The 17559-nt window shown below is 41.1% G+C and overlaps 1 protein-coding gene and 1 non-coding gene across 4 annotated transcripts in view; one reads left to right on the forward strand and one right to left on the reverse strand.

Moving 5' to 3' along the window:
* ZBTB44 (zinc finger and BTB domain containing 44) overlaps positions 1–17559 on the forward strand; it is a 72321-nt gene that overhangs the window by 37644 nt on the left and 17118 nt on the right. For 2 of the 3 annotated variants that reach the window (XM_032640162.1, XM_032640160.1), the window contains exon 2: positions 4403–5475. The exons of the other annotated variant lie outside the window; for it this stretch is intronic. In XM_032640162.1, the coding sequence (XP_032496053.1) occupies positions 4458–5475 (1018 nt within the window). In that variant the 5' untranslated portion in view covers positions 4403–4457. The remainder of the gene's footprint in view (positions 1–4402; positions 5476–17559) is intronic. 3 annotated transcript variants of the gene reach the window in all.
* TRNAG-CCC lies at positions 14170–14241 on the reverse strand. Its single transcript has one exon. It is a non-coding gene; the product is annotated as a tRNA-Gly (tRNA).

A 17559-nucleotide genomic window follows, 5' to 3' on the forward strand; every position in this document is an offset into this window, starting at 1 on the left:
TCAGACTTGTATCCATTAGATTTTTTTCAAATGTGACACATTTTCTGTAGACCTGAAACAAAGGGCAAACTTGCCTTAACCCCTTTCCATTACTGGGGAGTAGAAGGGAGTGGGAGAGGGTTTGAAACTCACAACACACTGATCACTCGGCAAAGTCCTTTTCTAATATTTAACTCTTTGAACGTTGAAAGTGGGTGTAACTCAAGGTTGAAACTAAGTTTTCCCCTGCCTCCATGTCCAGGTGGCCTTGCACCTCACTTTGGATGCAGTATCTGTTGTTTGGGGCCTCCACCCAAACCGAGATTGAAATGTTTTCAACACCCTGTTGCACGTGTTCTCCAAATATACTATTTAATTTCTTGCTTTCACACCTGTGTTCATGCAGATGGTCCCTGGATTATGAGTATCACTTGCTTGAAGGCATATTCCTCCCTGAACCATGTGATCCCGATCAAACTAAGTGCTCCTCATGGCCTGGCTTTTATTTTAAAGAAGCCAGTTTACTGGGGTACAGCAGATGAACAAAAAACTTCCAAATAAAGCTTTCCCATTTTTTCCCCTCTTCATCTTGTTCCTGTGAGAGAGAAATCAGCAGATATGTTAAATGGTAGTTTGGTCAGATCAGTCTTAGCTGCCTGGTGTCTCGTGATTGCTTGTCTTTGGGAAAGCGCACAGGCAGGTTTATATTTGAGATGTCGCCTCTGATTGGTCAGGGTAGTTACTTCAGCGGCCTTACCTGGCTGGCTTGGCCCAGAGCTTCATGCCATTTATCGTGTTATCAGACTAAGAAGAACCTCAGATTGGTCATTTTGTCTTCTCATGTTGGGATATTCAGTGAATTTTTTATATTTATTGAGCTGGAAATCTTCAGGGTGTCTTTTTTTAAATCTTTTCCCCTTCACATGTACATTTACTTACAAAGAACATTCGAAAGTGATGTTTATGTAGTAGATTGATGTCTGAACTGACGCCCTCTGCGTGCCCACATTTAGAGTAACTTACAGTGCCATTAACAACAATTTGCCAGTACAGTGCACACGCTGTACACAGGGCACGTCAGGATGGTGAGCGCTCACTGAGATCGTGTGAGGTCCCATGAGAGCCTGGCACTCCCATCTGCCTTATCACCCGGCAGAGCTCTACTTTCATTACTCCCTGCCCTCCATGGTGCCTCTCCTGCCCTGCACGTTCAGAATTAAATTTTTCTTTGTTTGCTTTCACATAGCACTAGCTGTGTAGTTTTAATTAGGTACGTGTGTCGTCTTCATAAAGACTAAGTTTTCTGTGTTTTTTTGGCTGCATTGGGTCTTCGTTGCTGTGCGTGGGCTTTCTCTAGTTGCGGTGAGCGGGGACTTCTCACTGTTGTGGCTTCTCTTGTTGTGGAGCATGGGCTCTAGGCACGCGGGCTTCAGCAGTTGTGGCATGTGGGCTCAGTAGTTGGGGCACACGGGCTCAGTAGTTGGGGCTCGCGGGCTCTAGAGCTCAGGCTCAGTAGTTGCGGCGCACGGGCTTAGTTGCTCTGTGGCATGTGGGATCTTCCCGGACCAGGGCTCAAACCCATGTCCCCTGTATTGGCAGGCGGATTCTTCACCACTGCGCCACCAGGGAAGCCCAAGACTGTAAACTTAATGAGGCCAAGGACAATGTTTTATTTTTAATTGTGTGTCTCTCTTTACATAATAAAGTTCCTCACATCTAATCAGTCAATTATTGAATTAAGTTTTCAATAGTATAAACAAAATCAGTCAGTAGTATGATTTGACTGTCAGAATACCGGGTTTAGTCTTACCAATACTTGTACCCAGACAAGGGAGGTAAAAATAGTAAAGTTATGCTCAAGTTATAATCCTGCCATACCTATCATATTGTGTACAACTCTGGGAACCAGTCTTAAAGGAATACGGGAAATGGAGATTGTTGAGAGCATAGCAAGGATGTTCATCAAATTTTAAAGAGAACTTAAAAGGACAAGGGATGTTTAGCTTAAAGAATAGAACCTTAGGAAAGAATGGAATGTGATTGCCATCTTCAGTTTTTGAAAGCTTTTTCAAGGGGAAAGAAGAAGTAGACCTACTCTGCATGACTTTGGGGTTTGAACCAAGAGGAACTGAAACCCTAGGGTTTTGCAGCAGTATGGTGCTTTTTAAAAGAAAAAAATTGTTTAATGTGCAAAAAGAAGAGAATAAACACCCATAGTCTACCAGTGATTCCCTTGAATATGATGAAAGCTGCCATCAATACACACATTCTGTGTGCAATTTCAGAAGGATCATGGCACCCTTAGTGAATCCATGAATCTCTAGTTAAGACCTCATGTTCTCTTGTTCTGTGTGTGTGTGTGTGTGTACAAATATAAACATGTGTGTATATATTTCACAAAGATGATTATCGTCTATATACTCATCACATTTTTCTCTAAATACATAATAATGACCACTTGAGTTTTCACTGTATTCAGCAATTGTGCATTCGTTTAATACTCAGAACCACACATTTTTCCAGGTCAGTTAAATATTCATGATCTTCAACACCATTTTTAACTGGTGGCTATATTTTTGAGACATTTGAAATCTTCTTTATCTAGAGATGATTTACAAAAAGTGTTTCCCCAAATTTGTTTTGCATTTATTTTAGTACTTTTTTTTTTTTTTTGCGGTACGTGGGCCTCTCACTGTTGTGGCCTCATCCCGTTGCGGAGCACAGGCTCCGGACACACAGGCTCAGCAGCCATAGCTCACGGGCCCAGCCGCTCTGCGGCATGTGGGATCTTCCCGGACCAGGGCGCGAACCCGTGTCCCCTGCATCGGCAGGCGGACTCTCAACCACTGCACCACCAGGAAAGCCCCTTTAGTACTTTTTTTAAAAAAAAAAAGAAAAGTTATTTGTCTTAGATAAAATAATTGATATACATAGCTATGTGGGGTTTTTTTTTTTTTTTTACATCTTTATTGGAGTATAATTGCTTTACAATGGTGTGTTAGTTTCTGCTTTATAACAAGGTGAATCAGTTATACATATACGTATGTTCCCATATCTCTTCCCTCTTGCGTCTCCCTCCCTCCCACCCTCCCTATCCCACCCCTCTAGGTGGTCACAAAGCACCGAGCTGATCTCCGGTGTGCTATGCGGCTGCTTCCCACTAGCTATCTACCTTACGTTTGGTAGTGTATATATGTCCATGCCACTCTCTCGCTTTGTCACAGCTTACCCTTCCCCCTCCCCGTATCCTCAAGTCCATTCTCTAGTAGGTCTGTGTCTTTATTCCTGTCTTACCCCTAGGTTCTTCATGACATTTTTTTTTTCTTAAATTCCATATGTATGTGCTTAGCTATGTGTTCTTGTATTGGAAAAGCAATCTAACAGTCAAAAGACCCAGATCTTAGCTTTGGTTGTCATTTGTTAGCCATTTAACTTCACTGAGCATTAGTGTTTTCTTATCTTTATCAAGGGGCTAGTACAAGCCTCCGTGACTTTCACATAGAGGATGTAAAAAGAGTTTAGGGGGAAAGTCCTGTAAAAACTGTTAATTAAAAGTATTATTAGATTTGCAAAATTATAAGTATTTAAGAATGTCAGTTTTTTACATTTTTAGTGAATAAATGTAAAATGTGATACAGGCAAACCAACTTTTTTTTTTTAAGGGAAAATCCAATCAGTTGATTACTAAACATTATTTGTTTTATAAATTTTCTTTCAGGAAGGTGGTTTTATCGTGTTAGTAATCTGAACAGCAGTAGCTGCTTTCACTTGAGTGCTCACAACGTGCCAATACTGTGCTCAGCACGTGCGGCGTGTATTGTCTCATTTAGTCCTTGTAACAAACAGCCTTGGAGGAACTGTTGAAGAAAGAATGCAGACCTATCACATCATAACACTTAGACTCTTGGTCACTTGTATTTACCCACTTCATATCCTAAAAGAGGCAGGATAAAGCATTGAGGTTAAGAGTGTAGGTTCTGGAGCCAGCCTGACTGGATTTGAACCCTGGGTCTGCCACTTAATAATTTTCTGACTTCAGCAAGGTAGTTAACCTTTTTCTGTTAAATGGGGATAAAATGTACCTACTGGTAGAGACATCATGACAATCAAATTATCGAACGTGAAGCATTTAGAACTATATCTGGAAAATAGTATTCTATAATTGTCATTATTTGCAAATTATTATTATTTAAAACTATGCAGCTCATTAAGTGTGACATTAGCTCACAGACTCCACTGATAGGACACTTTAGGGGACAGATATAGAGAATGTATTTTAATATATTTCTTACCTTGAACTAACTTTCTCACTACCATCTTTCAGCTTGTTGATTTAGCATGGTGGCCTCATGAAAACGATCTAAATGACCTTTTATTTCAGCTACTAAACCATCAATTAATGCTTATTTTATGTATCTTTTAGGACATTCTGATTCATTTGCATCCTTGAAGAGCATCAGTAGAAGAGGAAGGAAAAGATGGGTGTGAAAACATTTACTCATAGCTCCTCTTCCCACAGCCAGGAAATGCTTGGAAAGCTAAATATGCTTCGAAATGATGGACATTTTTGTGATATCACTATTCGTGTCCAGGACAAAATCTTCCGGGCACATAAGGTGGTACTAGCAGCTTGCAGTGATTTCTTTCGCACCAAACTTGTAGGCCAAGCAGAGGATGAGAACAAGAATGTGTTGGATTTGCATCATGTCACAGTGACTGGCTTTATACCCCTTTTAGAATATGCTTACACAGCCACTCTGTCAATTAACACAGAAAATATCATTGATGTTCTAGCTGCAGCCAGCTATATGCAAATGTTCAGTGTTGCTAGCACCTGCTCAGAGTTCATGAAATCAAGCATTTTATGGAATACACCCAACAGCCAACCAGAAAAGGGTCTAGATGCTGGACAAGAAAATAACTCTAACTGCAATTTTACGTCTCGAGACGGAAGCATTTCTCCAGTGTCTTCAGAGTGCAGTGTGGTAGAAAGAACCATTCCTGTCTGCCGAGAGTCGAGGAGAAAGCGCAAAAGCTACATTGTTATGTCTCCTGAAAGTCCTGTGAAGTGTAGCACACAAACAAGTTCTCCACAGGTATTGAATTCTTCAGCTTCCTACTCAGAAAATAGAAATCAACCAGTTGACTCTTCTCTAGCTTTTCCCTGGACTTTTCCTTTTGGAATTGATCGAAGGATTCAGCCTGATAAGCTTAAGCAAGCAGAAAATACCCGGACTTTAGAATTACCTGGCCCATCTGAGACAGGTAGAAGAATGGCTGATTATGTGACTTGTGAGAGCACAAAAACTACCTTACCTCTGGGTACCGAGGAAGATGTCCGGGTCAAAGTAGAAAGGTTAAGTGATGAGGAGGTCCATGAGGAAGTATCCCAGCCTGTCAGTGCATCTCAGAGTTCACTGAGTGATCAGCAGACAGTGCCAGGAAGTGAACAAGTCCAAGAGGACCTTCTGATTAGTCCACAGTCTTCCTCTATAGGTATAGTGTCTTCTATGTTTTCCATAATGCTATGAAGTCAAGTCTAGCTTTTCTTTTTTTAAAAGATTTAATTTAATTTTCTTTTTTTTGCCTGCATTGGGTCTTTCTTTTATTTTTAATAAATTTATTTATTTTTGGCTGCATTGGGTCTTCGTTGCTGCAAGCTGGCTTTCTCTAGTTGCGGCGAGAGGGGGCTACTCTTCGTTGTGGTGCGTGGGCTTCTCATTGCAGTGGCTTCTCTTGTGGAGCGTGGGATCTAGGTGCTTGGGCTTCAGTAGTTGTGGCTCACAGGCTCAGTAGTTGTGGCTCACGGGCTCTAGAGCGCAGGCTCTGTAGTTGTGGTGCACAGGCTTAGTTGCTCCGTGTCATGTTGGATCTTCCAGGACCAGGGCTTGAGCCCGTGTCCCCTGCATTGGTAGGCGGATTCTTAACCAATGTGCCACCAGGGAAGTCCCTACGTTGCGTTTTTGTTGCTGCACACGGGCTTTCTCTAGTTGCGGCGAGCGGGGGCTACTCTTCGTTGCGGTGCATGGGCTTCTCATTGCAGTGGCTTCTCTTGTTGCAGAGCACAGATTCTAGGTATGCGGACTTCAGTAGCTGTGGCTCGTGGGCTCTGGAGCACAGGCTCAGTAGTTGTGGCTCCCGGGCTTAGTTGCTCCGTGGCATGTGGGATCTTCCCGCACCAGGGATCGAACCCGTGTCCCCTGCATTGGCAGGTGGATTCTTATACACTGCGCCACTAAGGAAGTCCGTAAGTCAAGTATTTTTAAGTGCTTATTAGATAAAAGTTTGGTGCTGTATCCTATAGGAAGTATTAAGAAGAATAAAACATGGTAACTGGGTTTTTTAGATGGTATTAGTTCTACAATATTTTTTTAATAAGTTACCCACGGGGAGCAAAGAAAATAGTTGAACAGTATCTGATGGGACACATATATGATGGCACAGTTCATATGTCTGTGATTTGTGAATTACTTTCAATGCAAAAAATACCAGTTTAAAAAATCCAGTTAGTGTTTTATTCTTGATTAAAATATTTATTGAAAACTTAACCATGTGCCAAACTTGGGGATATATGATGAAAAAGACATATAGTGCCTGCGTCTGAGGAGTTAATAGTCTGATTGGGGAAGCAGATGAGTAAATCAACAATCAGCACTAGACTAGAGGTAGGAACAATGTGTTACAGGTTCACTGAGGAAAGAGCAAGTTAACGCTGTGTATTTGAGCTGGATCTTACATAATAAGTAGGAGTTTGCCCACGTGAGGGAATGACATTTCTTTGAAAATGTATAAAAGCACAGAGGTGTAGAAGAACATTGCATATTTGATAAAGCAGTGAATTCAGTGCACAATGATGTGAATAAAGCATGGAAGCCTACAAGTATAGAAAATAATGGGAAATAAGAAAAATGAGCAGTTGAGAACATGTTGTGAAAAGCCTTGAACACTAGTTTCAGCTAGGAGTGCATTCAACTGCATATAACAGAATCCCTTCAAAATGGCTTAAACCAAGTGGGATTTTATTATTATTGCATAAAACATTCAGAAATAGGAAGTCCAGGACTGGTAGAGTGGCTCTACAGTGACCTAGGCCCCTTATATTTTTATAATCCACCATCCTTAGTTTGTCATCCATATATTTATTGCTTCATATAAGATTTTTGCTTCATCTTTAGCCTCATATTCTAGAAAGGGGTAACTCTTGTGTGGAAAATGGTCCTAGAAGTCCCCAAAAAACTTCTGCCAGTTTATGTCACGTCATCTTTCCTAGCTGCAAGGGAATATGGGAATACATGTATATTAGTTGGGTATGTAACTGCCTCACAAAATTACAGGAGAATGGATATTGTATGCAACTAGCAGTGTCTACCACAGCTTGGCCAAGCAAGCTTGGGTTTTATCCTAGTGGTAATAAAGAGTCTACCTTAAATGAATGAAAAATAAAACATTTACAGATATTTTAGGAAAATGAATTTGATATTGGTCAAATTCATAGGGGGTTGGCTGGGGAGAGACAGTCCAAAAACCAGTAACAGTACAGTTGTCTTTGTATGAATGAAGATGCTTAGCATAATACTATAAAGAAAATGGGTATTAAGAGACTTTGTAAAGGAAGAATCATTACTACCTGATGATATTGAATATGTGGTTTGAGGGAATAAGAGGGTCAGGGTACCTGGATGACTAGGAAAATACTGATAACATTTTATTATATTCATTGATTATAAGTCACAGTTTTTCATATTTTATTATCTCTAAATTCAGATATGTTTTGCAATTAATAATCTTTACAGTTACTTTTTCTTTCTTAATGGTACAAAAAATAACGGTAATCGTACACTCGATAGGAATCTATTAGATGCCATAACTACTATGAAAAATCATTGGGAGGAGGTGGGAGCCCAGTTTTTTTGTTTTTTTTTTTTTTTTTGCGGTACGCGGGCCTCTCACTGTTGTGGCCTCTCCCGTTGCGGAGCACAGGCTCCGGACGTGCAGGCTCAGCGGCCATGGCTCACAGGCTCAACTGCTCCATGGCATGTGGGATCTTCCCAGACCGGGGCACGAACCCGCGTCCCCTGCATCGGCAGGCAGACTCTCAACCACTGCGCCACCAGGGAAGCCCGGGAGCCCAGTTTTAAGAGTAAGTCAGCAAGATTTGTTCTGTGTGAACCATGCTTGGGTGATGACCAGGCAACATGCCACAGAGCCGTTGAAAGGCAGGGTGGGTGAGATCAAGACTGGAGATTACCAGTTTAGGACTTTTAGTAGTGACAGATTGACTCTCAACAGGAAAATGTGTGTGTAAGAGCCAAAGCCAAAGAACTGATCCTTGAGAAGTATCTATGTTCAGGGAGAGAAGAAAACCCAACAAAGATCAATAAAGAGGTTTTCTCCCAAAGATTGGAGAACCAGGAGGGCCCCTTACCTTTGTTAATTTCTTGGATTTTGATCCACCATATGAGTTTCCCAGGGCTGTCACAGCAGCCACCACACACTGGGTGATTTAAAACAAGAGAAATTTATTTCCTCACAGTTCAGAAGGCTAAAAGTCTGAAATTATGGTGTTGGCAGGGAAGGTTGTAGGGGAGGATCCTTTGCTTCTTCCTAGCTTCTGACAGTTACTAACATTCCTTGACAGTCCTCAACGTGTAGCTGCATCTCTCCAGTTTCTGCTTCCATCTTTGTGGGGCCTTCCCTCTGTCTCTGGCTTCAGCACCACATCTCCCTTCTAAGGACACCAGTCATTGGATTATGGCCCACCCTACTCCAGTATGACCTCATCTAACTTGATACATCTGCAGAGACCCTATTTCCAAATAGGGCTGTATTTACAGGTGCTAGGGGTTAGGACTTGAGTATGTCTTGGGTGGGGGGGTCAGGGGGGAACACAATTCTACTCATATACCTACTAAAGATAATATTCCGAAATTTGGGACAAGATACTTGTGCTTTTCAAGTGACCACACACTCAGTAATATATTTGATGGCAGGAGATCCTAGCTATTTGACAATGTGACCAAGTTTTTGTTAAATTACTAACATGTTTAATCTTGGAAACACCTTGGTACCTTCTGAATAATGAACTAATGAGTAATTACTATTTTAATTATTTATCTGAGAACTTAGAAGCCAAATATTAATCTGAGTATCTTTCTAACTAAATATGTGAAATAGCCTTATTTTACCACTCAAGTATATCTAATCAGTTCACATTTTACCTTTATTATATTATTAACATGATTAAATAGAGAAGTTAGGAGCATAAGTAGAATAAACCTTTCAGTTTTATAAGAATACTTCCTTTCCAATATATACTATTACAAATGTAGGTTCTGTTACAAAGCAGACATACAAAGAACTCTGATCTGAATATCATATAATCAGATAATCCAAATTAGGGTTTTTTTTCCCTTGTCTTCATAGCAGATGTACTAATCACTCTCAAGTAACCTATCTTAACTCCAAATCTGTATACTAAAATAAAGCCCTACAGAAAAAGTTAAATTCCTCAAGTATACTAGGCAGTGAAAAAATGTAGGAGGGAGAAGAGGAAGATGTGTGTGGTACTTTTTTTCCATATTCCATAAGAATACTTCATAAGAGTACTTAATTTTACTAACTTATTAAAGATGATATATAGCAGGTAGTTTGTCATTCTAGAGACTGAGAGTATAATACTGAATATACTCATTATAAAGAAAACAAACAAACAAAAAATACTCCTTATGAAATTCTAAAATAATAATTTAATTACTCATGAAATTCATTCAAATAAGATTTTACCTGTTCTTTTTATTGCCAGTTGCCCAGCAAAAAGTTATAAAATCTGACACTCCCAGTAAATACAATAAGTATAGAAAATTTAAGAGAGAAATAATTGCTAAGTTTAGATTGGGTCTTGTTTCTCAAAAAGCTGGCCATCTATATCTGATATGGTTTAAGGAAAATTTGTTTAAGTGAGAAGGACTTCATGATAGGGCTTCATTATTTGTCTTGAAGTATTCGATTATCTGTATACACCAAAGATAAAATAGTTTTAGATAATCCACAGTTTACTATGCTAACAAAGAAATTCAGGGTTTTTTTTCTAGACTCTAAAATCTGCCGTTAAAAGAGAAGTGACTGTTATGAGGGTCAGTTAAGATGTTGAGAAATTTGACGGTTTGTGTATGAATAGTGAAAAAACTTGTCGAGGTGAGCAGTTAGAATGATGGAAGAATTTGCGACACTGAGCATATATGCAGTATAGCATAATGATTAAAAATTCAGGACTTGGAGTCAGGCAGGTTTGGAGTCTGCTACCAGTTTCTGCCACTTACTAGATGTGTGACTTTGAACAAGTCACTGAACCTCACCAGGTTTCCATAACCATAAAGTAATGGTAGTATTACCTATCTATTAAGTATTTCAGTGCTCTCCAGCAAGACCACCAGGAACACACCTGTAGTTGAACAAGTTGGGGTGGTGGTTTTAATACCTGAAAATCCCAAACAGTTACTTAAATATACAGAATGAGTTAGTGTGCAGCGGGCATGTGTAAACCCTATGTCCAACATAGAAGTAGTATCCTAGTAGTGGGCGTATTGGAATGTAAGTATCATTCATTACAGCAAGAGTGAGCCAGTTTTGGTCCCTTAAAATGGACAGATTCCTTAAGTGGAGTTAAATAGTTCCTGCAAGCCAGGCTCAAGTATCTCTGAAGAGAACGAACTGGCTATCATAATCAGGATGGTCCCAGGATTAGTGTCTTTCTGACTGAATAGGTCTTGCTGTTAGGATTGTAATGACTTCAGCAGAAACATGTTAATTTGAGGTCAGGGTCCATTTTTCTATGGCCGAAGCCTGGGATATGATATAATATTCCCTATAAAAGGGAATCTACCTTCTGTAGTGCTTAAAAGAACAGTTATTAAGTTTTTGTCAGCAGGGTCAGATAGAGGATAATAGATCCAGCAATCTGTTAAATTCAGATTAGTAACTATGGTCTGGGGTGGGGGGGAAAGTACAAGAGTTTTGTTTTTCCTTAAGTGGCAGAAGGAGATCTTAGGAGTTCAGAAACAATAGGATGAAGATGAAAGATCGTATTGGTTTTAATAGGCAAGATTAATAGTAAAGAGTACTGAAGAATCAGAAAATTAATCTGATTTTGTCGTCTTGGGTAGGAGCTGTCCATTTTGAAGTCAGTGTCTTCTGGAGAATTCCTTAGAAGGAATGGATGCACAGGAGTTGGAAGGATGTGATACGTGTCTTTTAAGTTGGGAAACATGAATCCAATGAATGCCACCTCAAACTGTTACCACTGAATCCGTTGTTAACAATATCTGATCAGTTCCTTTCTACTGATAATCAATGGAGAGTTTTCTCTGGTGGCATCTTATCCAGAAAACCAAAACTCCAGATTTTAAATCATTCATAAGCTCTTCTCTGTTTGTGATAAACCTGGGGTATCATTGTAGTAGTATCAGTTGGTGATCGTGTAGAACCTAAGATTTAAACCAAAATTCCCACTTGAAAAAGGCAGCCTACTGTTAACTCATAAGGAGTCGACTTGTGGGTCGTAGAGATGATTTGTCTTATTGCTATCAAGGCTCTTGGCAGTACTTAAGACTGTGGAAGTTAAGAGGGTTTTAAAGTGCCTTGATAAGTATAGTTTTAAGATCTCATGTGTTCTCTTTATTTCTCTCTTGAAGTTTATGGATGATGGGGACAGCGGAGAGTCTGAGTAAAAGATCAGCTTATAGAGTTCTTTCAGAGCAGCATCAGTGTAATGTGTGGTCCTGTTACTTGAGAATAGTTGGGAGTTCCCCAATCAGGAATACAGAATCTATTAATTTTTCTTTTGCCGTTACAGCATAGCTCTTTAGCATGAGGACGCCTCAATCTACCCTAAAAATAAACAATCGTCAAACAAACTCATAGCTCATTTGGAGGTGTTTAAAGATGTACATCAATGCTTGGTTCCTATCTTTGTCTTATCAAGGTTGTGTCATCGCTGGGAAGGCCATACACTGGAAGTACCCATGGGGGTAGCTCTTGAAATCCCTGCCCCAGTGTTGGTACAATATTGATGTATCTCAGATGGACAATCTTGTTCATGTCGGAAGCTCCCTGCAAAATGGCTACTTCCAATTCCAAATTGTCCTTGGTGAAATTGAGTCAATTGAGAGATAAGTGTAACGCGTTAGGATTATGGAGAAAACATGAAGGAAACAGATGTTTGGCCTGGAAGAGATGCAGTTTCAGATTGAGATGACTCATGAGAACTGCAGTGGTCCATAAGAATAATGCTTGTGTAACTTTTTATTTCCAGTTGCAGAGGCCAGGGACCAGACGAAGCCTCCTGGTTCTGGGCATTTGAAACTAAGCAAAGCAGTTCACACAAAGAGAAAATTGAAGTCAAGTCCTAATAAGGTTTTTTTAAACATCTTTATTGAAATACAACTTACATATCATAAAAGTCGCCCATTTAAAGTGTATACTATAGTGGTTTTTAGTATATTCACAGAGTTGTGTAATTATCCCCCCGAAAAGAAACCCTGTACCCCTTAACAATGCCTCTCTTCTAGTCCTACCCCTATCCCTAGGCAACTACTAATATACACTGTATAGATTTGCCTGTTCTGGACATTTCATATAAATGGGAGTATGCACTGTGTAGTCTTTTCTGACTGACTTCTGTCACTTTCTGTTATATTTTCAAGGCTCATATATGTCATACCTTGTAAAGTTTTGAAATGTTTTTGCCAGTCGGAGATCTTCTGAAGTCAGCCTCCAGGGCCAGTTCAGATGGACCAGTCTGGTCTCTGTCCATCCTCTCATTACAGTGTATTTCTCTTGTAGACAAGAGTCAACACTAGATAGATAGATCATAGGAGCAGGTGTTAGAAGGCCAGAAAACAGTTTTGTCAGGGAACAATGACAAGTCCAACTGGATAAACAAAATATTCCCCAAAGACCTTTTTCTAGGAAAGCAAAATAAGCCCAACACTGAAAGGCTTCAGTGAAATATTTGAGCTCACTTAGGCATGAACTTACCTACCAGCCAGAGGCAGGTTGCGCCTCAGAAGGACTTTTAGATATGCACTCTGTTGTCGAGGTTCCCAGTGCAAGGCAGAAAGACCTTCAGCCAAATCTCGATGAGCCCTTCATTTCTGCCAATGCGCTGTGGCCAGAGGCCACCAGGAGCATACCTGGTTAAACAAGTTGAGTTCAGTACCCATTTGAAGTGTGGGAGATCACACACCATGGGGTCTTTCAGGCTTCTCAATAAGAGGGTGTTAGAAAGGACTTATTAGAGGATTTGGGCTTGTGTTACGTGATTTCAGGACAGCTGCAAGAACAAAGGATTGTTTGTTCAATCCAATTCAAGTAAGTGGGATTTGCTCGGGGACTGGTGTTGTCGGAAAGCATAAATAACTCTGTGACTGAGAATCTTAACAAGTATCTAGGAATGCAGACCAAAGTAAACCTAAGGCCAGCAGGGACTTCCATTAGCTAGAAAGGGGAGGTGTGGTACTTTTGTGATTGCACAGTGACCTTGTTTTTGTCTGTGCTTAAAAAAAATTATGTGTTTGAGACCAGTGTGATCGGGTCTGATGTTGGTGTTCTGCAAGATTGTTTTATGTCCAACAGAAAACACTAGGCCTAGCTGTGAATACCAGGCCCACTCCTAAGTGTCAGTGTCAGGCCAGTTTCTCTTTCTCAAGTATGAAATGAGGTGTTTAAAACATATAGAACTGTGGCTGGAACATGGTAAAAGCTCAGTAGTGGCTGGACCACTGTAATTATTTTTCACCACCAGAAGGGTTTTTGTAAGTGTCTTAAGTACTTAAACAACGGTTAGCGAAAACAGAAATCAGTTTCATGGAACAGAAGCTATCATACAGCACTCCTTAATGATGGAAGAGAGTAGATTCTCTCTTGATAAAATAGCCCTTAACATGCAAAGCTGATTGTGTCTATAAATCCACTTTACTGTTGTATAAGAGAGAGGGTTCTATTCAGAATTCTTAGTCCTCATACCACTGAGAGCAGAATCCCTATAGTTTTTTTTATTTATTTAATATTTATTTATTTATTTATTTGGCTGTGCTGGATCTTAGTTGCAGCACGCAGGATCTTTAGTTGCAGCATTCGGGCTCTTTTAGTTGTGGCATTCGGGCTCTTTTAGTTGCGGCATGCAGGATCCAGTTCCCTGACCAGGGATCGAACCTGGGCCCCTGCATTGGGAGTGCAGAGTCTTACCCACTGGACCACCAGGGAAGTCCCAGAATCCCTATAGTTTAGAAAGGAAACTTCATTTTTTTTTTTCTGTTTTTTTTTGCGGTACGCAGGCCTCTCACTGTTGTGGCCTCTCCTGCTGCGGAGCACAGGCTCCGGATGCACAGGCCCAGCAGCCATGGCTCACGGACCCAGCCGCTCCGCGGCATGTGGGATCCTCCCAGACCGGGGCACAAACCCGTGTCCCCTGCATCTGCAGTTGGACTCTCAACCACTGCGCCACCAGGGAAGCCCGGAAACTTCATTTTAATAATTTAAGAAACATCACTATCACCTCAGCAAAGTAAAATTGCTGGTATAGCCTGCTATTAAATCAGTTCAATTAAAATTCCAATTAATATGGTTACTTGTGCTGTCATGGGCAGAAACCACCGTCTCAGGAAAAAGTTTACAAGATTTATTTGTGCTGATGGTTACATAAGTGATATAACACTATGTGTTATAATGTCCACAGTATGGATAGATTTCTAAAAGTCTGTTTTAACTCTTAATTTAGCTTGGTGTTGTTTTTTTTTTTTTGAAGTACGCGGGCCTCTCACTGTTGTGGCCTCTCCCGTTGCGGAACACAGGCTTGGGACGTGGAGGCTCAGCGGCCATGGCTCACGGGCCCAGCCACTCCGCAGCATGTGGGATCTTCCCGGACCGGGGCACGAACCCGTGTCCCCTGCATCGGCAGGCGGACTCTCAACCACTGCGCCACCAGGGAAGCCCGGTGTTGTTTTTATTTTTAGCTTTTGGCACATTTAATGTGCCATGGACTAGAAGAGAGTACCCTTTGTTTTACTCTCCATGCTTTCTATCCATCAGATTAGGGATCTAGAGGCCAAGGTTTAGATATTTTAGAATGGAAATAGATTTAAGAGGGACCATCTGCTAGATATGTCTCGTACTCCATTTTAGTTCTTTTTGACCAGCCTTTTAAGCAGACTCCTGGTAACCCCAGAATCAATCCAAAGCACAGTGGGTTTCATTTCCACCTCACCATGACCCCACTCCCTCCTAAAAGTATTACAGTTTACTTGATGGTGAAATTTCAGTTAGATCAATCTTCCTGGCCTGCCCTAATCACACCTCCAGGCCTTTTTTGCAAGCCTTTACCTATAAGCTTTAATGTTGCCTGCGTTCTGAAGAACTGCAGAATACTATAAAGTAGATTTTTGTGTGTCCATGGTGACCAGATCCAAATACCGGGATTTTTCCAGTTTTTAATCCTAGGACAGATTGAAATGTTAGTGTTTAGTTCCCTCTTTAAGGAAAAAAGTGACAGTGGGAAGATATTGTCAAGTGAACAGCTCTTTCTTAAGCAAAATGCAACATTATCTGGTCCTCCAACCCACATCTGGTTTAAAAACAAATGAGAAGGATCAGGAATAAGTTGGATAAATAGGCATAGGGAAAAGCATAAATGTTTCTTGATAGTAAGGGAATAAGAAAAGAAAAGGCATGCACAGGAATGCCAAACACACACCAGTAAGGGCGAGATGGGGGTGAGGGGACAGGAGGAATAGAGGTGCAGTTAGGGATGAATGTAAACGCATAGGGTCTTGTCTCCTTTCAAAAACCTCTATCAGGGCTTCCCTGGTGGTGCAGTGGTTGAAAGTCTGCCTGCTGATGCAGGGGACATGGGTTCGTGCCCTGGTCCGGGAAGATCCCACATGCCGCGGAGCGGCTGGGCCCGTGAGCCATGGCCGCTGAGCCTGCGCGTCCGGAGCCTGTGCTCCGCAACAGGAGAGGCCACAACAGTGAGAGGCCCGCATACCGCAAAAAAAAAAAAAAAAAAATCTCTATCAGTGTATTAGAACACAGTATAACAATTGGTGTTCTTGATGATTACCGTGAGTCATCAAGAAACAAGAAAAGAATTATATTTAGTATTATTTATTTAAGAAGTCAAGGCAAAATACAACTGTCACACATTTTCTAGTGCAAATTATTTAATAAAGTAAGCTTGGATGCCTTAAAAGGGATTCGGTTAGTTTTTTGGAAAATTTTACTTAAGTAGAAAATGTAATCGGTTCCTAAAGTCAGCAAATTCAAGTGTTCCAAGGGGGAAAACTGAAGTATCGGATTCAAAATTTTCACTGGGAGGAAGTTTCATCCTGTGTATCTGTTAACAGATGATATTTATTAAATGTTCACATGTATATGGTGTTGTACAACTGTTACAGTTAGTACCTTTTAGCTTTCATTAAAATACTGCAACCAGAAGAGTGCTGGCTGTAAGGACTGCACAGCCGCAGGGGCTCGTTTGTTCACTTGGGGCAGCACAGCTTATTCGCACGCCGTAAAGACATTGGCCAGGTTCAGTACCTGATGAGAACAGGCGAGGCTGGTTGGATCTACCCTCCCACTGAAAACAACGTGATCTTTTTATTTTAAGTCACCTTTTAAAGTATTTGAAAAGATGGTTAGGGAACTGCCAGGTTAATTTTAGGGGGGAGCCTGACGCAGAGAGGTAAGTACATATCAGAGCACTAAAACCAGTTTTTACGTAAGACATTTGCCAAAACACAAGAGGGCTTTGGTTCATCAAGTCGAAGAGTGAGGGAAACAGAGGTCGACCCAGAGCATATGAAAGCTGTGAAGTCTTAAAGAAGTTGCCCCACGCATTAAGCACTAGGACTCAACCTGCTCCCCTTCCTCCAGACTCCACAGGGGACTCTAGAAACAGCTGCCTTGGCAGTGGGCCAACTAAGAGATGAAAAGGGAAAAGGGGGAAAAACACACCCCTGAGAAGTGGTGGGCACAGACCAGCCTCCTGCAGATTTACATCCTGCTTACTCCTTGCATGGGTAGGCCAGTGAATCTCAAACAGTGAATTGGGTTAGACAGGGCCTGCCCTCTAGGAACCTGGCAGAGGCGAACAGAAAGCTTCTCTGGAAGAGGGTATGTTCATCCTCCCCTTAGCAAATCAGTCCCCTGCAAATCATTTTCAAGGGCAGTAATCACTATCAAAACAACCAGAGCACGCACGAAACATGGATATCAAACATTCTGGCAGCAGATGGGATTTCAGCAGAAGAGAGAATTGGTGAATCAGAAGATAAATTAGAAGAAATCACCTGAGTGCTGCACAGAGAGAGAAACTATTAGGGTTCTCCAGAGAAACAGAACCAGTAGGACATATATATAGATATACAGAAGGAGGCTTATTCAGAGGGATTCACTCACATGATTTTGGAGGGTTAGAAATTCCATAATCTGCTGTCTGCCAGGTGGAGGCCAGGAAAGTCGGTTGTGTGGTTCCAGCCCAAATCCGAAGGCCTGGGAACTGCTGGCCTCTTAGTGTCCAAAATCCCA

The sequence above is a fragment of the Phocoena sinus genome, chromosome 8 (genome assembly GCF_008692025.1).
Source record: "Phocoena sinus isolate mPhoSin1 chromosome 8, mPhoSin1.pri, whole genome shotgun sequence".
NCBI classification, from domain to species: Eukaryota; Metazoa; Chordata; class Mammalia; order Artiodactyla; family Phocoenidae; genus Phocoena; species Phocoena sinus.